General features: G+C 36.8%; 1 protein-coding gene across 4 annotated transcripts in view; it reads right to left on the bottom strand.

The window, feature by feature from the left end:
• ASCC3 (activating signal cointegrator 1 complex subunit 3) overlaps positions 1 to 23,171 on the bottom strand; it is a 288,816-nt gene that overhangs the window by 216,293 nt on the left and 49,352 nt on the right. For all 4 annotated transcript variants that reach the window (XM_064447559.1, XM_064447556.1, XM_064447557.1 and 1 more), the window contains 4 exons: positions 15,986 to 16,106; positions 13,039 to 13,246; positions 12,157 to 12,298; positions 11,451 to 11,576 (listed from right to left, as the gene is read on the bottom strand). In XM_064447559.1, the coding sequence (XP_064303629.1) occupies positions 11,451 to 11,576; positions 12,157 to 12,298; positions 13,039 to 13,246; positions 15,986 to 16,106 (597 nt within the window). The remainder of the gene's footprint in view (positions 1 to 11,450; positions 11,577 to 12,156; positions 12,299 to 13,038; positions 13,247 to 15,985; positions 16,107 to 23,171) is intronic.

The following is a 23,171-nucleotide window of genomic DNA, read 5'->3' as shown; positions in this document are numbered from 1 at the left end:
GGCAAACAGAAGAATATTCCCAAAGGAATAACATTGCTGTCATAATCCTTTACAACTCAATTTTCTTCTGTATTTCAGTTAATTTCACACTACTGCTAACCAAGAAGGCAGTACTGTTCTACAATATAGATGTTAAACTACTTCCTCCTAAATTTTGCAAGCAAAGACTACAAGCACAATCAGTCGTCTTTTCTGCAAAAAACACAGCTATTTTGTTTTCCCAAATCCCAACAAAATGAGCAGCATTCACAGAAATTTTTCTACCTGCTCTACCACAGGAAAATAAAAGGTAGGTGAGGGATTATGAACTTTTGAGGTGAGGTCAACAATGTGTGGGAACAATAACAGTTCACGTATCAAAAGATAAAAAGCACAACAGTTTAAAAAAAATATCGGGGAAATTTATCTAATGACTTCTGATTGTAAAACATATTTTTTGTGTGCACATTACCATCTACAACGAATCAAATATGCTGCAATGAAAAAAGAAAAACATACTCTCAACAAAACCCCCTGAGATCCATCTCTCAAGCTAAGCCAAACAAAAACTGGAAACCTGCTCTTCGGTAGCATAATTTCTTCTATACTGACTGCATCCTTTAGTAAGACACTGCACAGTGTAGCTGAGACTTTTGACTGCCATATCTGGGTTTATTTTTACTTAAACAAAAACATAAAATAGTTATGAGAATGAGAAGCTTTCACAGACTCCTATTGCTCAGAAGTGGTGCTCCTTTGCACAAAAAAAAACAACCCAAAATTTTTTTTTTTTTTCCAAGTGTCCAGAACTAGTTTCATTGGCTGAATCTTTACACAAATTAAAATCCTGACAGGTAAAGGCAGGTACTTTGTTAGACTACTTCTAGCTACGGGCAGATGTATCTATTCCCACAGTGGCTCGGCAGGTGCTTTTCAGCAGCTGGTGCCCTTTACTGGTTTGCCTTTGTAAGTGTTCCCATCAGATTTTCAACCATTTCAGAGGCAGCACTACACAATATACACATGCTTGGCAGCTGTGTAGAAAATGAAACAGGCTTAACGTTTTATTCAAATCAGATGCAGTCAATTTTACCTCATGTTAATATTAAAAAGTGCATTTCCCTATTCATATTTGCATGAAAAGGAGCAACCAAAATACCAAATAGCTGTAAAGAACATGGAAGTCTCACATGACAGTATCTACTAAATATTTTTCAGGAATTTTTTTGCTTAGTATATCATACACAGCCATGCTAATTTAGAGCAGACTAAAAGAAATTAAGTTCTCTATATTCACCAGTAGAGATATTCTCACTATTAGACTTTGACCCATACTGTCAATTAATTGTTCTTGTCTTCAGGCTTATATTCCCCAAGAAGAGAGAACTGGGATTTTATAGAGCTCTTAAATAAAAAAAGTTGTACGTTACTAGTACTTAGAATAAACAGAGTATCTATAAATGAGATCTGTTTAAGTTTCAATTACATCTTCACTAATGAAAGGACATTTAAAAATATTATTTTATATTTGTAAGGATTTTTTTCTTGCTGTATCTACATTTATCAGTGTTTATTGCATATGTTTTCATCAATATCAAGTCTTTAAAAATACAAATATGTGTAAAAACACAACCCAGACGGACACAACAAAGGGCTTATTTAACAGTTTTTCATAGCATTTTTGTCACCTTCAACATCTGGGGTGTCTCAAGTGTGGCTTGTTCACGTAACACAACTGTCAGACTTCTAAGATGTTGAAAGGCTCTTATATGAGTGTGTAGACAGATAAGCCAACACCAGATTTAAATAAAGCTGTAATGTATTATAGAGTATACTATCCTGTTTAGAAACTGATGTTTAAAGAAAAAAGACAAAAGCTTTGATAATCTTAAAAAAATAACAGCACAAGACTACAAAATGTCTTCAACTAAACTGCACATGACGCTAGAACAAAGGCAACTTAACAAATAATCAGATCCTATTTTAAGCAGTCAAATTTAAGAGACTACAAGACAGGGAAAGGCATTAGGTTATACTTGAAGAGCAAGAGGAAGCCTATTGGCCAAAACCAAGAAGATAATTTTTCACATTTCTGAAAACTCATCTGAAAAATTTGTGTAGATGAGCTAAGACAGCACACACTGCAAAGGAAACCTTCATTCAGCCTGATTCTAAAAGAATTGAACTTGCTCGGTGTCAAACTAAAGCAAACAAACCTGCTGCGAGCCTACCAGAAGACAGGCTGATGACAAGAGGTAGACAGAGAACAGTATTTTGGAATAAGAAAGGTTATTTGGAATAAACTTTGGAAGAAGATTACAATGCTAGTTGTTGTGTTGGTTGTTTTTTTCAAATCAGGAAAACATTGTACCATCCGAAAATATAGGTGCAAGTGGTTATCTATGAATTTTTCCAATAACCCTGGTAACCCAAAATTTTAAGAAATTACCTGCATTACTTCCCCATTCTTATGGGACAATAATAAAAGCCTGTTTTCATTAAACTTCTCTGATGAATGTCCTTCCGTTATCTACAAAAATAATTTGCTTTTAAATGATCACATTACAGTGATTTGATCCACAACGTCATACCAAAAATAAAAGCCACATCATACGAACAGGCCAAGGAGGACATAGTTTGAGCAAATACAGGCTTACATCTCACCAGTTATATAATGCCTCACTCCAAAATTCAGGAAGAGCGTGATTATTTGCTTCCTTTACCTTCATTCCTTCCCATCCTAAAACTATGGCATTACTTCCACAGCAGCAGATTGACGGATTGTTTCCGTACATATGGGCTACTGCTCAGTGAAAGGTGTTCTTGGCTCAACGTAAAACCTGACATAAGATCATCCCTCGGTTCTTTTCTCTCTCCAATTATTCATCATCTTCCTCTCTTTTTTGCATCCCACATACTTCTGTATAAGGGACATCGACCAGTGTCCTGGTTTCAGCTGGGACAGAGTTACTTTCTTCCTAGTAGCTGGTGTAGCGCTGTGTTTTGGATTTAGTATGAGAATAATGGTAATAACACACTGATGTTTTAGCTGTAGCTGAGCAGTGCTTACTGTCAGAAGTCAAGGACTTTTCAGCTCCCAGTGCTCTGCTGGGTGCACAAGAAGCTGGGAGGGGGCACAGCCGGGACAGCTGATCCAGGCTGGCCACACAGACATTCCATACCATATGATGTCATGGTCAGTATATAAACGGGGGAGTTCGCTGGAGGGCACTGATCGCTGCTTGGGAATGGGCTGGGCACAGGTCGGCAAGTGGTGTGCAGCTGCATCTCTTGTTTTCCCTGGGTTTTATTTCTCTCTCTCATTGTTTTCCTTTTCATTACGATTTTATTATCATAAATAGTATTTAATTTATTAAACTGTTCTTATCTCAACCCATGAGTTTTCTTACTTTTGCCCTTCTGATTCTCTCCCCCATCCCACCGGGGACGGTGCAGGGTGAGCAAGCGTCTGTGTGGTGTTTAGCTGCCTCAACAATCGGCTTGACTATCTATTTTGCACAGACATCTTTTTTTCTATTTAAAAATAAAAAAAAGTGAAAAACCTGGCAAGCTGAGGGAGGCAAAGGTGAAGATATATAAAATAGTGGTCTGTTAAAAAGCATCTGTTATTTTAAAAATCAACTCTGCATTAATAGGAAATATATATACACACACCCATATACGTGTTGTATACATGCATATATATATTTTATTAATATATTTTAAAATATCTAAAATGTATATATTACTTTTTTTTATATCTATGGTAATCTTGGACTGAGAATGGAAGAAGCATCACAGATTAAGGCAAAGACTCCAGTGATGTCATACCTGCCTAATGCCAAGATGTCTCAGAGAGAATAGTTTCAATTTCTCATCCTGTGTTAAGAGACAGATCCTCTTGAAGACTAGTAGTATCCAACACATCTTTTTTCTGAATTAAAAACCACAGTTTTCCAATGCTCAGGGTATACCACAATTCTTAGTGCCAGGTACCACTGCATTTCAAAATATAACTTTAAAATAACTATACAAGTTACAAAACAAAATGCTCTGCAGAAAAACCATGAAATGGCTGAGAGGTTACCATATCCAATACTGTGGTTCAGCTAGCACACACCTGGGACGTGTATCTCAGGGAAAGAAGTTGTACTATGGGTTTTGTCAGAAACCAAAATATCCATCTCTATTTCTTGCTTTCTTAATTTTAGAACAGCCTTGATATCACTGTCCCTGATGACACTTCCCCTTCTTTTTGTGTTTTCCTATTGTATACGTCTTCTGAAATAGTTCATTCTTTTCTCTCTCATTTCAGCACTAGCTTATATTCTAGGAAACCTACTTCATATATTTTGGTTATGGCTTCAGAGATGCAAAAATACTCTCATTTAAGGAGAATGTAGATATAGTAGATATATGTTTAGAACAATAATCTCAGATTATCAGACAAATATATCCATCTGTAAAGTATTTCTTGATTATATGTTTACTCTTTTATTACCTACCTACTTAATATCTAATCTTCCCTTTAGTGTTAGTTTTTAACTTCTTGAACTCATGGATATTTGAGGGTAGTAATAATCCCTGATCCCCTTAAGCGTTGCTCCTAAGAACTCTGCCTTGCTGGAGCTTGGACACCCACATGCCATGTTAAATCAAGGAATTCGGACTTTCACATTTCATTCTGGAATTAATGCAAAGTTGTACTACAACATTCATAAAGTACCTGTATTTCAATTACCATATCAAGTCTATTTGATATGACCATATCAAATCTCTTTCTTTAAATTATTTAGGTATGTTTTGTTTTAAAGGTGTTACCCAAAATAAATCAAGTTAATAATCTGGCATGTGGTATCGTTGGTAGTATTAAAGGCTATATCAATAAAGTAAGAATATTTTTCAAAATATTTTTCAGAGATTTATCACAATGATGTTTTCTATTGCTGAAAGGAAATACATTCTATATCTGTGTAATCAGGAAATCATGTTTGCATTTCTCCAACATCAGATTACTGGTAAATTTTAAGACTAGAATACCACTTTACAAGTTGCACATCATAGCAACAGATCTTTTTGGTGAAGAGTTAATGAACTGTTTCTAATAAGAAATAGGATTTTCTTAATGGAAAAGATAATAATTCTACACAAGACAGAAAACAAACTGCTGGTTTGGCATGAAGCACATATTTTTACGTGCTTTCAGCCAAAGCAACAGTATTTATTCAGACAATTTAAACAAACCAATGCAAAAGCACCTCAGCTAAGGCTGTTAGTAAAACCATTTGATGCAGAAATTGTACATATTGCACCTAGAATTCTAAAGTAATGATAAAATACTCATTAACTCAAATTCTGAAGAAAACTAAGCCAGAACTCACAGGCTTTAGGATTAACATCAGTGTAGAATCTTAACCCCAATATTCTTGTTAACTTGTTATTGCACATATTCTACCTTCTTTGGACACCCACTCAAGAAATATGAAGACAGACTGATACTGACTAATACACATTACCAGCTATTAAAAATTCTGTATCTTGACCTACATGTTTTTTCCCCTTGTCTTAAATTGGGAATAATGATTACAGAACTTGCAAACTTTCCTCAGAGCGATTTTCTAGTATACTTCATTGGATAAATGACAAGATTTCAAAAAAATTAAAAGTATTTAAAAAAATTATTCCATTTGATCCAACTGTCAATTGCTGTTTGGAGAGTATACAACAGAAATATACACTAAGATCAACTTTGGAATAAACGGTCCAACATTCTGGATATAAGAAAATGTAATTTATGAAAAACCATCCATAATTCTATTCAGCAGACTTACCTTGTACAATTCTACAAACAAGAAAACATTACAGGAAAAAAGGGAATATTGATTTTGTGATAATTCCTTCATATAACGCAGAGAGAGAAAAAAAACCCAACATTTCTTATTTAGACCATTAAATAGTGCTAGTAAAAGGAAATGGAAATAACATGAAGCAAAGAAATAAATCTTACCCTGAACACCCACTTTAGGTAAAAAGCTGAAGTCATTTTTCACCAACAGCAATTTGTTAGATAAAACCTGTTTTCACAGTCTTGAAGAGACCTGACCCGAGTTTATGACTTTAAAGGTACATTTATTTGGCAAAAAGGCTGGCACAAATCCACTGTTATAAGTACAAAAAATATATTTCACTAATGGTCAAGCTGCACCTCAAGTAGCCAAAGCTAATAAATCTAAGCTTGTCCTTACTCTATTTTTTTAAGCACACCACTTCCGCAAGTAGTAGTGCCATAATACTTCAGATTAAACTGGTGTGACCAACCAGCTATTTTTAAGCCACGTGGGCTTGTACTGTGGTGAAAACACAGCTCTCCAAATAACAAGCGCCAGGAAGAACAAGTATCTACAAATCCAGTCAGGGGTGTGATTTGCTGCCTTGCAGTAAGGCGAGACCCCTTCCCCTTTGCAACTGCTTCTGTGGGACCCAGTGCACCCTTCTGCCATTGAACACCAGAAATGTTCCCAAGCAGCAGCACAGCACCCTCCACACAAACCACTAGCTTCTCCTCCCAACCCAACAGGGGCAGGAAATAAAGAATACGAGATGACACAAGTGGAGTTAGACCACGGCAGGTAAAGGACGGTATGACAAAGCAGAAAAAGGAACAACATTGACAGGAGAGCGCTAATGCCAGCAGTTTATGACAGATGCTATGGTATGCTTTTATAGCTGCTTAATTGTGAAAGGTTGGACACTCCTGATCTTGTATTTACAGTGCATAATGGGATTAGGTAGGAATGGTAGCTACAAAAATTTGGATCTTTGTCAGTTAATATAATGAGTTTCATCTCAGCATCTGTATTCTTCCAGGCACTGATTACATGACACTTCAGAAAAATCTGCCTGTGGAATACTTAAACTAAGCATGAAGTTAAAGTCTAAAGTTCTGACACTTTGCAAGGAGGCTCTAACTAAACTAAATACTAACTTTGAAAATATTAGCCATAAGACTTCAGATAATATAGTGCCAAACCTAGCCCAAATGTGTTATTTCTTCATTCTGGAGTCCAGTGGAAGGTACATCCTGACTGCACTGCCAATCCTATAAAATAGAACCTCCTGTTAATGTTTGGGCTAGTTTAAGGCATTGTTGCTTCCTTTGGTATTGGTTCACATAAATTTTGTTGTCTTGCCTTATATCTGTACAAAAGAAACAAACAAAAAATAAGTCTATACATGTTTAAAATGTGTTTAAAATATGGTTTGTTAGAATTAATATTTAGAGGAATACATTTCCCTCGTCTTCTCAAGCTATGTTTACTTCAACTTAAGGAAATGAGAAAAATGTAAGTAATCTGAACTAGTTAAAAACATTTGAAATGGAAGATTAATTCAGCTTACATGATCTAGAGGTTTAACTTTCAGGGAACAGTTCAAAATATAAATGAACTCCCTATAATGAAGTCAGTTCTGACCTTAAGAGCTTTGAAGATTAAATTTAATAGTTTATCCTGCAGTATGCATGTTACATGGTCAAACACTCCACCCAAACTTCTGACAATGTGATCAAAATCACATAACTCATGAGAAACAGAGTCCTTAAAATTACTTTTATGTAAATGAAAACATACAGACTAAAAAGAAAAGAAGTTCCTATGATACTTCAAAAACACATTTTCAGTTGAAAATGAAACTTTTATTTTGAAAGAATATAAACTAGCCCATTTTAGACTAATTCTTACCTTCCCTCTTTTAAAAGGAAAATTAAAGGTAAAGTTAACTTTTTGACAATTTAGCTTCATTACCAGCATTATGTTATGTCTGTACCGCAGAGATTCTCTCATAGACCTCCTTTGTCTCTTAAAAGGCAGAGGTGACACAAATGCAAACTAGTAGCCAAATAACAGAATTTTCACCTGCTAGGTACTGTGAATATTAAGTGGAATAATGAAGACTTTTGGTCCTCAGACTCTGCACTACCACTGACTGCCACCCCTGCTGCCCATTGGAATACTTATGCTACTACCAGCTGCATTTTCTAAACATATTTTGTCTGTGAAATGCACTTAGCTAAACAGCAGAGGTTCCTCGTCTGTCTTCGTACACTCCCAGACCCACTCTTGTCAACCTAGCCAATACAAATAATTACTGAATAACTAATTTTATTTTGTATTGCCTCTGTTCTTCTCACATTCCTTCTTATTGCTCACACTTCATAGTGAGGTTTACTTCTTTTTGGTCCTTTGGGAAAATTGATGCAGTTCAGGTTTTTAACATCGAATGAGCAAAGGTACCACTGGACATTTTCAAATTGAGATGTAGGATTCTTTATATTATCAATGGCATGTAAATGTCTTTCCCTTAAAAAGAAATCTACATCAGCCATTAAAAAACTTTCCATAAACCTAATCTAAGTAGAAGCACACTTCCCTCTACAATGCAAGAAACTAGACTGTCAGCTATATAGTACTTCTCCTGACTACGTACCCTCTCCACACTTGGACAAGTTAGTTACCAAGTAAAGAAGAACCCAGAAGAAGGCCTAGGAAATTTTCTAATTGTACAAAAACTGCTGTATTCTCTAACTGAAGCAAAGACCTGTGTGTCCCACAAATGTCCCTCAGTTTCAAAGAGGGCACACGTTTAGACAAAAAGGTCAAAATCTTCTGTAGTGCAAAACCATTTTCACTTCTGCCATCTAGCCACAGCTTCTCATAGCAAGCAAAAGAAAGCCAGATATTACAGAGCAGAGCCTGTTATTACCGAAGAAGTATATCACAAACAAAGGGGATCACTGTCTTTTATCGTTATTGTGTGAGCAAAGTAGCTCTGGAAGGGTTACCAGCAGTTTATAACAGCTGGCCTTCCCCCAGCAGGCTGACACCCCACATCTTTAAGATCTGAGGGAGTATTTCCATCCCCTACTGCACTGAGCACCTGGGGCTCTCACCTGCCCCACCTCCTCTTCCTCCTCCCCCCCCACCCCAGTTGCTCTGTGGCAAAAGAGAACTTAAGAGCTTAAGCCTCAAAGTCAGTCAGTAAAACTATTCTCGGAAAGTAGAAAAGTGATCTATTTTCCAGATGTAAAAAGCTAATTTTACACAGAGAAATACCTTAGAAAACCCAAAGTATTTGCTTCTTTGAATATTGGGACTAACAAATGGTACCTGAGGCAAGGACACACAGCCAGAGCTGGCTCTCAGCAAAGCAAGAAACTCACCAAAGTGTGACAGAAATGGAACTGGTGAAATGGAGAACAGATGAGAACTAAATGAATAAACTCAGAGGAGGAAGAATATTTACAATTTTTAAAACCATCAGGATTTCTCCATAAAACAGCAAGCGCTTGGAGAGCTGTGATCAATACCCTTGTAAAAGCAACAACAGACAGTTGGTTGTTCTGTGCTTTTTTTATCCTGGGGATCTTTATTATTACAGGTTGCATGTCTATTGACTTGTTAAACAGAATGAGTACCTTAATCTATATGTTTAGACCAACTCAATGTCTTACATCAAAACCCTACAACTAATGGCATCTCATAACAGTCAATAGTATCGAAACTCTCAACTTCCTCATGATGCCTTTAGATGCTGCTATGAACTATCTGCAGTTATATTTACTGTCACCTCCCCTCCTTGCCCATCTGTTTACATTTTAGACAATCCTGCAGACCTATCTACACAGACCTATCTTATAAGCACCCATATGCGCTAGGGAGAAAGCTAAAAAATTTTATTTTGCTGTTTCTGCTTACACTAGTTCACCAAAAAGAATAAAACAATGACAGAAAAACTTCTTGCCCTCTAAATTGACTCAAGCTAACTGGCAAAAATTTTAAGCACCAACCAAGATTTTATGAACTTAGAGATATAAAACAGCTGTACAGAGAAAGCAAAAAGAAATGTTGCCCTAACCAAGATACTTACATTTTGACCAGGCATATCTTAAACAACAGACACACTGGCAATTGCAGCCTTTTTATCTCACTGAAAAAGAGGTGCTATTCAACAAGATTCAAATCTATGAGTGTCACTAATGGAAACGGGAGTCTGACAAGTCCTGCAGTTGGACAATCTATATTAATAAATTTGCCATCTTTCACTGCAAACCGATATCAAAGTTGGGGGTGGGAATTAACTACATTGGTGTTCAGACATTCAAAATTGTATTTGCTGTTGACACGCCTATTTGATCTCCTGTAATAGGAAACATATGGAAGAGTAAAGTTCTGAAGAAGGTTGTTTCTATTTCAGAATCTCACTGTAAAACTGAAAATTATACGTCTTGACGATACACGATCTACAAAGGAGATTATTTCAGAGATTTGTATAACTGATGCATTATGTAACATTTATTTTAAATGTGTTAAAACCTACAAACCATTTCTTTTACATTTTTCTTTCTGAACGATATTTTTTCTGAAACAAGTTATTGTCTCTTGAAATATTGGTACTTCTTGCAAAAAGTTTGCAGATTAGTAGGTAGTATTTAGCTTAGGAGAAAGACTTCATTGCAAAAAGCTGTCATGCTGAAAATTGTCATATAAAATGTCGCATTTTATAACTGCAGAGGCTCGACTTTTCTATCTAGTTAAGCTGTCAGTCACTTCATAAACATGACGTTAGGTACTGTCACCCAAGCAGAAAGAATAGATTCAGAATTGAAAATCAAACTGTCTTCTGTTTTAAAAGAGTTAAATCTTTATGTAAGACACAATCTTTACTCAGAACCCCAGTAAAGTGCTCTGGGTAACTGTATTAAATTTATATTCTCATTTCTTGTTTTTCCACAGGCAAAAAAGTGGGAAACATTTTTCCATATTGTATGCTGCTGAAGAACTAAGAAACATAAAACCTTCTTCATATGTACATACAGCCTGTTCTCTATGTCCCTGTACAAATCAATAGCAAATCTTCCATTAATCAACAGAGTTGACATATATGAGGAGTGAGCAGGTACATGTGAAGGAGTACTGCAAGTTCTGGACTGTAAATACTAACAACAAATTTAGTTCCCAGCTTTTTCACCAATTTAAATCAGTATAAGTTAAAATGTTTATTTTTGTTTTACTTGCATTTTTCCTCTCTGCCCTTTATCTTCTATCATCAAAATTTTGCTAATAACGATTTGCCTGCTTCTGCTTAAAGAAGCACTATTCCAGAAGGTTTTGCACCCCACACAGCCTGTAACACCGTAACTCAGTACCCCCACAACTGCATCCTACTGTAAGACTAGTCTGATGGACTGCAAAATAGTGCTGTGCAGTCACAAGCCAACCTGTACAAGTTCAGATATAGAAGCCCAGGCTCACTTCATGTGGTCTCCAGAAAGAGAACAGAAAATTAGTAGCAAAGAAACTAACTGGCTGCATTTACACATCACGTATCACAGTATTAATTGGTAATCTTTTTCAGTTAAATTTTCGTAATACAAAGTAAAAACTAATTTAATATCTTTGAAATGGTTTACTCACCTCATCTAAGTCTTTAATATAAACGATTTTCTCTTCAATACCAATAGGCATTGGTTCACTATGGGGGATCTTCACCTCTTCATACATTTTATTGTTTTCTCTCTGAACTGCCTCTGGTAAGAACACCTAAAACCGTATTACAGGAAAATTAATTGAAAGTATGAAAACAGAAAGTGTCATTACATATAACCCACTTTGAACAATGCTTTACCACTTTCCTTCAAAAAACTGAATCCGAAATAAAAGCAATTCTCACTGATTCATTTTATAGATGACACTGAACCCCCAAAACGGAAAATAATCAGTGTTATTACTCAGAAAATAGTCCCCAAAAGACAAAAAAAAAGGTAACTCCATTTTATTACATTTCAAAAGCCATTAAGTCTAGAATTTCATAAAGCATTCATTTTGTTAAAGTCGGTTCAATAGTTTCCAAAAGACAGAAGGAGAAAAATGGTATTTTAATGATTTAAGTGACCATAGAAATAAAAACAAATATATTAGTTGAGAATGAGATTATTTCTTCTAGAGGCAAAATAAAAACAGAATATATGAAACTGTTTAAAACCTTCTGCAAAGAATCATGGCTTCCTACACTGGGCTCTGATAAGGAGGAGAATCTCTAAGGGAACAAAGGGAACCACGCTGCACATTATTCACTGGGAAAGATGTACTGCTCAGGAAGGGTCATGCACCAAACACGTACCTTTGCACCCCCAATGAATGCTGATGTTTTCATAGCTTCAGCTCGGGAATCATAAACATGTGGATAATGAATTTTTTCGAATTCCATCTCTCTCTGTCTACCTAGGACTGGCATACTTCGAGCATTCAAAAGTGCTAGTTCTCTGTGAGCAGAAAAAAAACCTGCAATAATTCTGCTCATTTTAGGCAGCCATCACAGAAACTGAATGCTGTATATTAAAGTCAGAGCAAAAGCTGTTGAAATTTATGGAATCAAAACACTGCACAAAATCATTAACAGAAGAATTTTAGTGTTATTCTCTGGTATCAGTTAAACTAAATCCTTATAACACAGTTTTAGATAAAAATCAAAATTGCAATCCAATAAGCGCAAGGCTTTCCTAAATGCAGTTTTGCCTCTTTCTAAGCAATACAGCAACATGTATTCATAGTTAAATACCAGCCCTACTATATTTTTCTCAACACGAAATATAACAGCTTATTTGCTCCTTATCCTCTCCCTCCCCTATTCCTCCCACTACCTTTAGCTGACAACAAGGAAAATAGTATCCATTAATCTTGAGAGGGAAGAAAAGAAAGATAGTTCTGATAGATTTAGTACAGACTTCATAAATCTTAAGCTAGTGTGCGTACAGGAACTAAGAAACATAGCCTACCCCTCTAATCTGCATCTCCAGCCCACATAGATGAGATCAAGAAGATTCTCATTAAGCAGATCACTGCTTTCTTTCCGTGAAAATTAGGTTTTCATATTAAAAAAATTCTACACTTGTAATAAAATGTGACTTGAAGTCAGAATCACCTAATCACCAAAGCAAACTAAAAGAAAATAAACTATTATGATATGTTGAAGTAGCATTTCTCAACTTTTGGCATATATTACCTTTGCATCCGCAGCTCTTTGGGATCAAAGCACATTAGTCCTTCTCCAGAAACTTCCCCGTCTTCCCCAGCTTGTTTTTCTTTTCTGGCATTTCGTTTTTCTTCCCGTCGATATTGTTTCATTAACTGCTTTTCTTGTTCAGACTGAATTGTAACTTGACAACCGTAATTGGGCTTAGCATTTTCTCCTATGAACTTCCTGCACTGTTCTGCAATATGATAACAGGTGTGCATATCCATAAGTACTGGATTCCATCTTTGTTTTCCACAGTTTTCTTCTAAAGGTTTGGTTTTTTGAGGTTTGTTTTCTTTTTCAAGGGTGACAGGGGGTTGGTGTGTGTGTGTTTAAAGATAGTTTAGCTTTATTTAGATGACCGTGCAGCAGTTGGTCTCAAGGACTCTAAAAGAAGTACTAGCTTATGTTCCAAAGGTAGGATGTTTAAAGTTACCATTGTTAAGCAAACAAAAATTCTTCAGTCCAAAGCAAGAGTATGGGCTAGCAGCAAAAGGAAGGGCTTTTTTCTTTTCTGTATTTGTAATTTAATCAGCAGTGGAAACGCCACTTATCTCTCCTCTTACATGTATGCACTGATGAGTAGAATGGTGTGAAAACAGATTAAACAGGCTGGGTTTTTTAAGCAGCCTCTTCACAAAACAATTACGGTATATTTGCTAGATAAAATGACTGTATCAACAGCATGCTCCTAATGTAATTTCCCTAAACAAGTGAGAAAAGAAATCCTGTTGTACACAAGCACAAGGACTCCTCTTTATGTGGAAAGCAGGACTGAATCAAGAAGAATCAGAACCACATCACCATTACAGCAAACAATTAATCTAGGGGAGCAGGGAACCCGAAAAAGCCCAGTCACATTCAACCCTCTAAGGCCATTATGGCCAAAACCAAAGACACAACCAAGTCTGTTATACGCAATGGGGTGGAGAGATTTGTTTTGTTTTTAACTATATCAGTGTTTTTGTACTTCTGTTTTCAAAATTATGCAAGCAGATTATTAGTTTACGTAGGTTTCACTGAATATTATATACTTAATTCAATTTTGTTTCATACGTACTTTTGCAGTCAAACTCCAAAGCTGAAAACCTGAATGCTTTTTTTCATCAAATAAATCCACTTGACTGATATTTTGAACAATTTGTGCCACCTAGTTTTCACCTACAGTAACAGTGAAACTCCTACCTCTTACAGCATGCCTACTGGATAAGGTGACTATAACTTGTTAAATAGCATTGAAAAAATTCTAATAAACTGTCAAAAAGTTCACATTATCACCATCATGTCTGTAGCTTTAACTCACTCTCATATTAAAAGGGGACAACAATGGATGCAATTTCCCAACTAATTTAATTCAGACTCAACACACCAGGGCAAAGAACTGTTACTTGATTTGTCTGATAAGCACAACAATCACCTTTACTGCATGGAAATAAATTACATAAGAAATAGTCAAATAATACAGCATGCTACAAAAATGCAGTACACGTACAGTTCCTTGATTTGTGCTTATTTTCTCAAGACACAAATTACTTGAAGTTAAATTTCTGCAGACACAAATTTTTCCCTTCCCCAAGTGCAATTCTGCAAAGATAAAACTTCAACTCCCATTAGAAATATCATTTTGTTCAACTTAAAAGAAAAAAGCCTTATTAAAATTAATAAACGGAACTGGGAGCAGAGCATCTTCAATCTCAGGGAAGATACTCAAATATCATTGACTTCTTTACCACCATGAAAGAAGGGTTCTCTCATCAGTGAAAAAAAGCATACAATCAGTAATGCTTTCCTATTTTCTCAAATGCACAACATTGAAAATATTCTTCCTCCACATTCTAGCAGAAATTACTGTGATAGATTTTAATGATGGCATAATGAAAAATAAATTCAGAAAAGCTTCCAAAATACTACTTCTGCTAAGCAAGAAGAAAAATATTCGTGTAACTAAAATCTGCACATAGAAGAAAAACTATAATAGTTCAGTTTCTACTGAATGCATTTTAAATTTATTATTTAATTATATCAGAAGGGAAAAAACACCTATACACAAAACCTTGTTATACTGATAGCATGACATTCTGCTTTGAAATCACAAACAGATAAAACTAAGTGTTATTCTGATGAGTTTAGATTAACCATCAGCACAATAAGACGTGAACCTCTAAACACTTGCCTATATAACATTCCACTTAAGATAAACATATTTAAAAGGGTTTATTTGAATTTTAAAATTATTGCAAGGATACATAAATCCACCATTACTAGTTTTATTCACATTTTTCTAACTCCATATGTTGTGAACATGCAATGGACTGCATGGAGCTACGTCTATGTAAGACTTAGGATAAGTCTCAACCTATTCACAATCAGATTTATTTTTTGTCAGAGAAGACAGTGAGAAGACTTGTTTTTAAACAGAAATTTGTAAAACAGATTTTAAAAGAATTACTCTGTCCAGGCAATTTATCTTATGAAAACAAAAAATCACAGTATAAAACCTGAACCCCTTTTTTCCTTCTCACTTATCCATCCTTAAGCTTAATTTTATTTTTTCAGAAATGTTTGTTATTGTGCTTTTTCTCCCCAAGACCTACATTTAATGATAACACAGAAGTAGAGAGTAAACAGGAAAGCAGATGAGGAATAAACAAAGATCAACATATTGCCAGAGTAATCCATTAAAATAGAAACAGAAAAATAGTTAATACACTTAAAAATTACACATGCCCATAGGCATTTGAAAAATAAATAAATATACACAACATGCATTTGTTTCCTCTGTAAAACAAAGAAATCATGGTCTGGTTAAAGACCATACAGGTTTTTTTACTTGCTTTTTAAATACACAGAGATAGTACTGTTGTTTGAAATATAACTGAACAGTTAGAAAACTAGTTTTTACCTGTTTTAGAATAAAAATTTTGTTGTTGCTTACCTTGCAGAGTCTGGAATCTGTTATCATTTGGACAAGTCAAAGATCTTTCCAGAATCAGAGATCTGTTCTGTAGGAGTTTCTCTATGAGTTCAAAACCTTCAGGACCTAGCAGTTCAAACAACTGCAAAGAAAACAGAGTCATAAGTCACTGTCCAAATTAATCTAAATTTATAGATGGAACTGCAATATTTAACCAAACTAATAAACTTTGACTCCAAATAATTCAACCCAAAAGGTACAAATGCTAGTATTCAGCCAGATTCTCTATTACAAAAAGGGAAAATTATAGAAAGTTTTCAGCTGGAAATATTTAAGATCTGTGAATTTTGTCTGCTATGTAAAACTACATTTCTCTTAGAGATTCTTGTATAAAATTTAACTCTTCTCAAGACTAAACCTTATGTATCTTACTTTACGGTTATTTACACAAATTATGCTGCAAATTTATTCCTCCACAATCTAAGCAGATAAATCAAGAGAACCAATGCTTTCTCATAGAAGTCAGATAAATAGGAAGTTATTCCCATTCCAGTGAACAAGAGATATAGCCTACTGCATTTTCACAGTCACATCCTTTAAAAAAAAAAAAAAATCACAGATGTGGAGTACAGCAGGAATTTGAAGAAATAAGTCAACACTAATATCGACTAGTATCAACTTCAGCCCTTACTACTTGCACAAATAACGCTGTGTGAGCATGTGCAGCGTAACCACATGACATAGGGGATGTACACCAGAACAGAATTTAATCCCAATAAGCACTATTTTGGACCAATGATTCTTACTCAAATTATTCTCTTGTAGCAAGTTAGATGAACACAGTTCTGAGAATCACAGAATCATTTAGGTTGGAAAAGATCTCTAGGATCAAGTTCAACCATCAGCTCAACACCACCATGCCTCTTACACCATGCCCTGAAATGCCACATCTACACGTTCTTTGAACACCTCTCCGGGCAGCCTGCTCCAATGCCTGACCACTCTTTCAGTGAAGCAAAATATTCAGTGTGAAAATATTCAATATGATTAATACCCAATCTAAACCCTCCTTGATGCAGCTTGAGGCCATTTGCTCTTGTCCTATCACTATTAACTTGGGAGACCACCACCCACCGCACTACCTCCATCCAGGTCGTTGTAGAGAGAGCTATAAGGTTTCCCCTCAGTCTCCTCTTCTCCAGGCTAAACAACCCCAGTTCCCTCAACCTGTCCTCAGAAGACTTGCTCTCCAGACCCTTCATCAGCTTCACTGCCCTTCTCTGGACATGCTCCAGCAACTCGATGTCCTACTTGTACTGAGGGGCCCAAAATTGAATACAATACTCAAGGTGCAGCCTCACCAGTGCCGAGTACAGTGGCACAACCACTTTCCTACTCCTGTGGGCTACACTCTTCCTGATACAAGCCAGAATGCTCTTGACCTTCTTGGCCACCTGGGCACATGCTGGCTCATGTTCAGCCAGCTGTCAACCACCACCCACAGGTTGTTTTGTGCCATGCAGCTTTCCAGCCGCTCTTCCCCAAGCCTGTAGCGTTTCATGGGGTTGTTGTGACCAAAGTGCAGGACCTGTCATTTGGCCTTGTTAAACCTCATACAGTTGACCTCAGATCATTGATCCAGCCTGTCCAGATCCCTCTGCAAAGCCTTACTACCCTTGAGCAGATCAACACTCCCACCTGATTTGGTGTCATCTGCAAACTTACCGAGGGCACACTCAATCCCGTCATCCAGATCATTGATAAGGATATAAACAAGACTGGCCCCAACACTGAGCCCTGGGGAAAACCATTTGTTATTGGCCGCCAACTGGATTTAGCTCCGTTCACCACAGCTTTCTGGGCTCAGCCATCCAGTTAGTTTTCTACCAGTGAAGAGGACACCTGTCTAAGCCATGAGCCACCAGCTTCTCTAGGAGGATGCTGTGGGAGACTGTATCAAAGGCCCTACTAAAGTCCAGGTAGATAACCATCCACAGCCTTTCCTATTCCACTAGGCAGGTCATCTGGTCATAGAAGGAGATCAGGTTGGTCAGGCAGGACCTGCCTTTCCTGAAGCCATGCTGGCTGGGCCTGATCCCCTGGTTGTCCTGCACATGCCATGTGATGGCACTCAAAATGAACCGCTTCATAATCTTCCCTGGTACCAAGGTCAGGCTGACAGGCCTGTAGTTCCATGGATCCTCCTTCCAGCCTTTCTTGTAGATGGGTGTCACATTGGCAAGTAATGCTTTCACTATTTAAAGTTCCCTTTTCTACATAATACTGTTTTTAATGGAAAAAATCCCACCCAAAACACTAAAAGCACTTCCCTGTCCATCTTATCCATAATTATTTAGTTAAAAATCAAAGCATTACGGTAGAGCAGTAAGTTACTAAGAACCCATTCTTGATTTCTAATACTGCTTAAAACAATTTTTCTCCATTTTTTTCAATTTCCAAAAAGGAAAACAGGGCGAATTCTCCTTAGTCTTCTTTAAGTTTGCTGCTAATATTATTCATACAACTTCAGGTATCAGGTAAGAGTAAAAGTTATGATGTACTTTGACGTGATGTTCTATGAAAGGGTAAGACCTCAGCACTGTACTATTCAAGTATTTCTCTTCTAAATATAAAAAGAAGAGAGAGGTCTCTTACTGTCCTGTATTTAATTTGCCAACTCCTTAACAGAGAGTTTTTCTGTGGCTCTGGGAACACCTTGAAATAACTTTATGCTGCCTCTTCATATATTTACAGAAGTTTGAACAGTACCAAGGGCATCAGATCAATGATTCCTTTTTTCAGGCCAATCTGTACTTCATGATATAAGCTGTCATTTAAAGATTAAAAAAAAGTATTACTCCTGGCCCTCAGGGTTTCTATGAAAAACATACGGTTTGTGCAAATTAGTATAGTGATGGCAGAGTTTGCAGAGACCATGGAATAACAGCAGTGAAATATATGAAGTTTTTATTTCTTTCATTAGAGTAACCCAGGATGGCAAATTGGAGAAGCAGTCTGAAAAAAAAAAAAAGCAATAAATGTGGAAAATAGAAAATTCTATACTCAGATAGAAGACACAAACTACAAAAACACAGGACAGGGAACTGCTGGCTAGGTGTCAATTCTGCTGTCAAGCTTCTCAAGCTATGATGGATTTCTCTTTATCCAGCCTTCACTAACAATGATCACTAGTTCTTGTCTTTTGCATAACTGTTCGCTGTCACTTTACTGCCACATTTTAGCTATTATCTAAAGATATACGGCAACCTTGTTTTTATCTTTCAAAAAAAAAGTGGCACATTAGTACTGGTAAATTTGAGAACTAGGTATTTTCCAGTGGTAAATGCTTAAGGCAGGGTGGGAACAAATAATTACAAAAGCAATAAGTGTATTTGAAAAAGCTTTATTGTATCAAGAACTGAATACAAGCTTGCCTCAACTTTCCTAATGTCCTGTTGACTGTGGAATACCAGCAAGACAGGGAAATTAAATGTTTTCATTTCAACCAGATCTGGGCTTAAAGACAAGCTTCTCATCAAGGCAGCATACAGAGTGTAAGCATATTCAGATTTACCATGTTGCCCCCCGAAACCCAAAACAAACACACACACCCCACCACCCCGTCACCCCCAGAAGGCAAACAACACATTAGCCCAAAAACATCCAATGTAGACCTTCAGGTCTGCACAGAACTCCAAAGCATCTGTCGCTGGAAACTGTTAAGAACAAGCTAGAAAAGCATCAGTCAGAAAAGATGAGCTTTGATGGGGAAATGGGTGACATTGTTTTTTGGAACAGGAAGATATTTTTTTCCACTCCTGTTTTCCCAATATATCCTGAAACAAAAACCATCCACATCAAAACTGTTCTAACTAATTAGAACAGCAGAGCCATACGAAGAAGCAGTAATGGTACAGAATGCTTTCTACTCTATGGCCAGAGGTCATGAAGTAAAACCAGTATCTCTTACTCCGTCCCCAGTGAGCTAGGAGCTCAGAAGAGTACCAAGGTGAAACTGCATATCCTACTCTCCAGACAGCCTATCAGTCAAAGAGAACCGAACCCATACAGTATTACACATGACAGACTCTGCAATGCTCATGTGGTAAAAGTCACTCCATTTTGCCTTCTTGATCTGTGGACAGAGTGTGGTATTCATCTGCTGCCAGCAGTTTGAGAACTGTCTGTATCACCTAAATAATCTTGCTGCTGTCTGAAAAGGAAGAAGGCTTTCAGCTAAGACAGGCTGAGCTCATTGTTCAAGACTGAGGGGAACAAGCTAAAGGATACAGAAGACCAGAAGCAATGACCTGTTCTGATTGACAAGATGTCTCCTACGCCTACTAGAAACCTGCCAGGGATCATGGGTGGAAAATAACCATTGAAAGCTAAACCAAGACAGAAGTAGAAGTGCTGAGACATCGAGAAAAAGTTAGAGCAAGATCTGTCACCACCTACCATTGATGGTGAAATGGTAGCAAAGGTAGAAGTAGTTTGCAAAGAGCAGAAATAACTAAACTTGAGGACTTGTAAAACGAATGTTATTAATCACCAGATTTGTTCATATTATAGGACTAACACACTGCTTCCTAATTAAGGTATTAAGAACTACCACAGAATGCTGCTATTTCAAAGTGAAATTCTTTGTCTTCTCATTTGCTTAGACTTCCAAAGACATGCCAGGATCCATTCATAAGTCTTTCTAACATTTCAGAAAAACTTCAACATTTGTTGGAGTTTTTAAGCCTGATTTCCAAAGTAGTCAACAAATTAAACAACAATCTGAACTTGTATAATGGTAGACATCATTGAAGATCTAAGCAGCAACTGCACCCTATGGTAACTCATGAAAACTGGTATGAGTTTGAGAGAAAACACCACTTGTTGGGATCCAACTTCAATTAAGTGAATGCTGAGTCTGACATCTTCAGAAATAGCACAAAATTAGCTTCCTTAAGAAAACCTTTCCACTGTAAGAATTACATTTTTAGTATAAACAGTCACGATACCCAAATAATCCTGGGCCAAAGTTTATACAAAGTAACCACCTCACTGCTGTTATCAATCTTACACTGGAAAGCACTTAATTTATAGTGACAGGTTGACTCTATAAATCAAGGAACAGGAAAAATAAAATTAGGAGCTGTGTTGAACTGCCTTGTGCCTACTAGGAAAAATGAAGCCCCAAGGCACAGAAAACATCTGACCAAGAAATAAAGCAGCCTTCTTTTGCCAGGACGTAACCTTTCCTATAGCAGTTTCATTTTTTGACGGTATAAATTTTAGTTATCAACAAAGGCTGGAGTGGCTGAACCAACTGTAAAAGAGCAAAATCCACAACACCCTCCAGTACCTACTAAATGCTGATGTAGTCCTGACTGCCACAGTTCAGTCTCATGCCTGGATGTTCAGCTGGAGGCACAATGCTGAACTGACTGGTTTCTAAAGTTGCTTTGCATGTTGATTTACAAAAACCAAATGTATCACTTGTCACGGGAGGCTGTGTCATTTTCTAATGCCAGAACAGACTTCCTCCTGATGGCATTCAAGGAGATTGCCCTACTACTCTGCTGAATATGTCTGTCAAGAATCAAACTCCTCAGACAGTAGTGGAAGAAAAACAAAGTAACCATTTGTGTAAAATAGAAAGCTTAAGAAAGTTATGAGGCAATTTGTCATTCCTATCTACTCTTAAGCCTCTCCAAGTGACAAAGCACTAACCCCCAATGAGCTGCATTGCTCTTTTGGACAAATATCTAGTGTAAGCTGCACAGAAATGGCTAATATTCACTACAGAAGAGGAGAACTTCTTCAAAGGTTTTACGCTGTTTAAGAATTTTGGATACAATATTTTGCTTCTAAACATTTTGCTTTGTCTACTAGAGGAGAAAACGCAAATTGAAAAACTGTGATGCACTGCTAGTAATTTACATAGCTTAAGAGGCTAATTATTATGTTTCATTCCAAATGAAATGCTTTCCATTAATCAAACCCAGGAGTTAGCAGGGTCATACCCAACCCAACAGTCTGTGGGATGAAACTTCTAGCATTCAAATGCCAACTAGAAGCAATGAATCTTAGAATGACAGTAAGGCTGGGGACCATGCTGATGACAGCCTAATGGCAGCTTTTAGTGAAAATATTTCGAGGAACTTGCTGTTACTCTGGTAATTTCTTCAACACTTTCCTAGCACCATACTTATTTCTAACATAGTAAGCTTCTGCCTCTCATCCCAAGTGCTTACTCTAAAAACAGGACAATAGGAAAATTCATGCCTGAAATAAAGGTGGTGAAGGCTTGAATGGCAGACACATGTTCCTGGCACTTGAGCCTGTAACTTGAATGCCGTCAATTACTTCACACAGCTGATGAAAAAAACATTAAACAAAGTGTAACACTGCATGTAAGTAAGTAAGTAAATACATAAATAAATAAATAAAGTTCTCAGACCTATAGTTACCCAGATCATGAGCCTTTCAGGACAGCCTGGTAGGAAGAAAACATCTGTGCAATCTTGTTTGCAAAAATCTGTGAGGGTTCCGATACAGGAAGTGGCACAGGGGCATAATTCTGTATTCAGTGTAGGTGCTAGCCTTTCAGATTTCATACATTATTATATATTTTGGCCCGAAAAGTCAATGTCCAAGACCCTGAGAGCAGCCAAAGAAATCTAGTGAATGTTCATAGTTGCCTGTTTATTAAGTTATAATGAGATAAACTAGACAGCAGGCAACAGTTGGAGAGGCTGTGTGTCAATCGGTGGTTTCTTGAATACCAGCCAAACTATTATGTTCCTTAAGTCCGTAACAGATTGTACCCAAAAGGCAACCCTGACTGCCTTCAATAACAAAGGTCCCAGATGACTTCAGCTACTGCTCAGTGACCATAGACATAGATGAGTGTGATATATGGTCACTCATATTTGTTTGAATAATTTTCACATATCATTTTATGTGCATAGCCTCAATATCTGGAAGAAAGTGTAATGAGTAATAAGTCTAGGAAACAAAGAACAAGATGTGTCATATTGCATTAGAAAGGTGAGGCAAGGTCACCATGCTAATGATTTCTACTGAATAGACGCTAGTTGTATGGAAAAAGCAAGGAGACATAGGCAGCAGTCTTGCAGACAGACAGCAGTCTATATGCCCAAGCAGGTAACAAGCAAAAAGGTGAACCCCAGTGAAATGCATGACACAGTAATTT

The sequence above is a fragment of the Phalacrocorax carbo genome, chromosome 3, assembly GCF_963921805.1.
Source record: "Phalacrocorax carbo chromosome 3, bPhaCar2.1, whole genome shotgun sequence".
In the NCBI taxonomy this organism is placed as follows: domain Eukaryota; kingdom Metazoa; phylum Chordata; class Aves; order Suliformes; family Phalacrocoracidae; genus Phalacrocorax; species Phalacrocorax carbo.
This window is presented reverse-complemented; position numbering and strand designations above follow the sequence as displayed.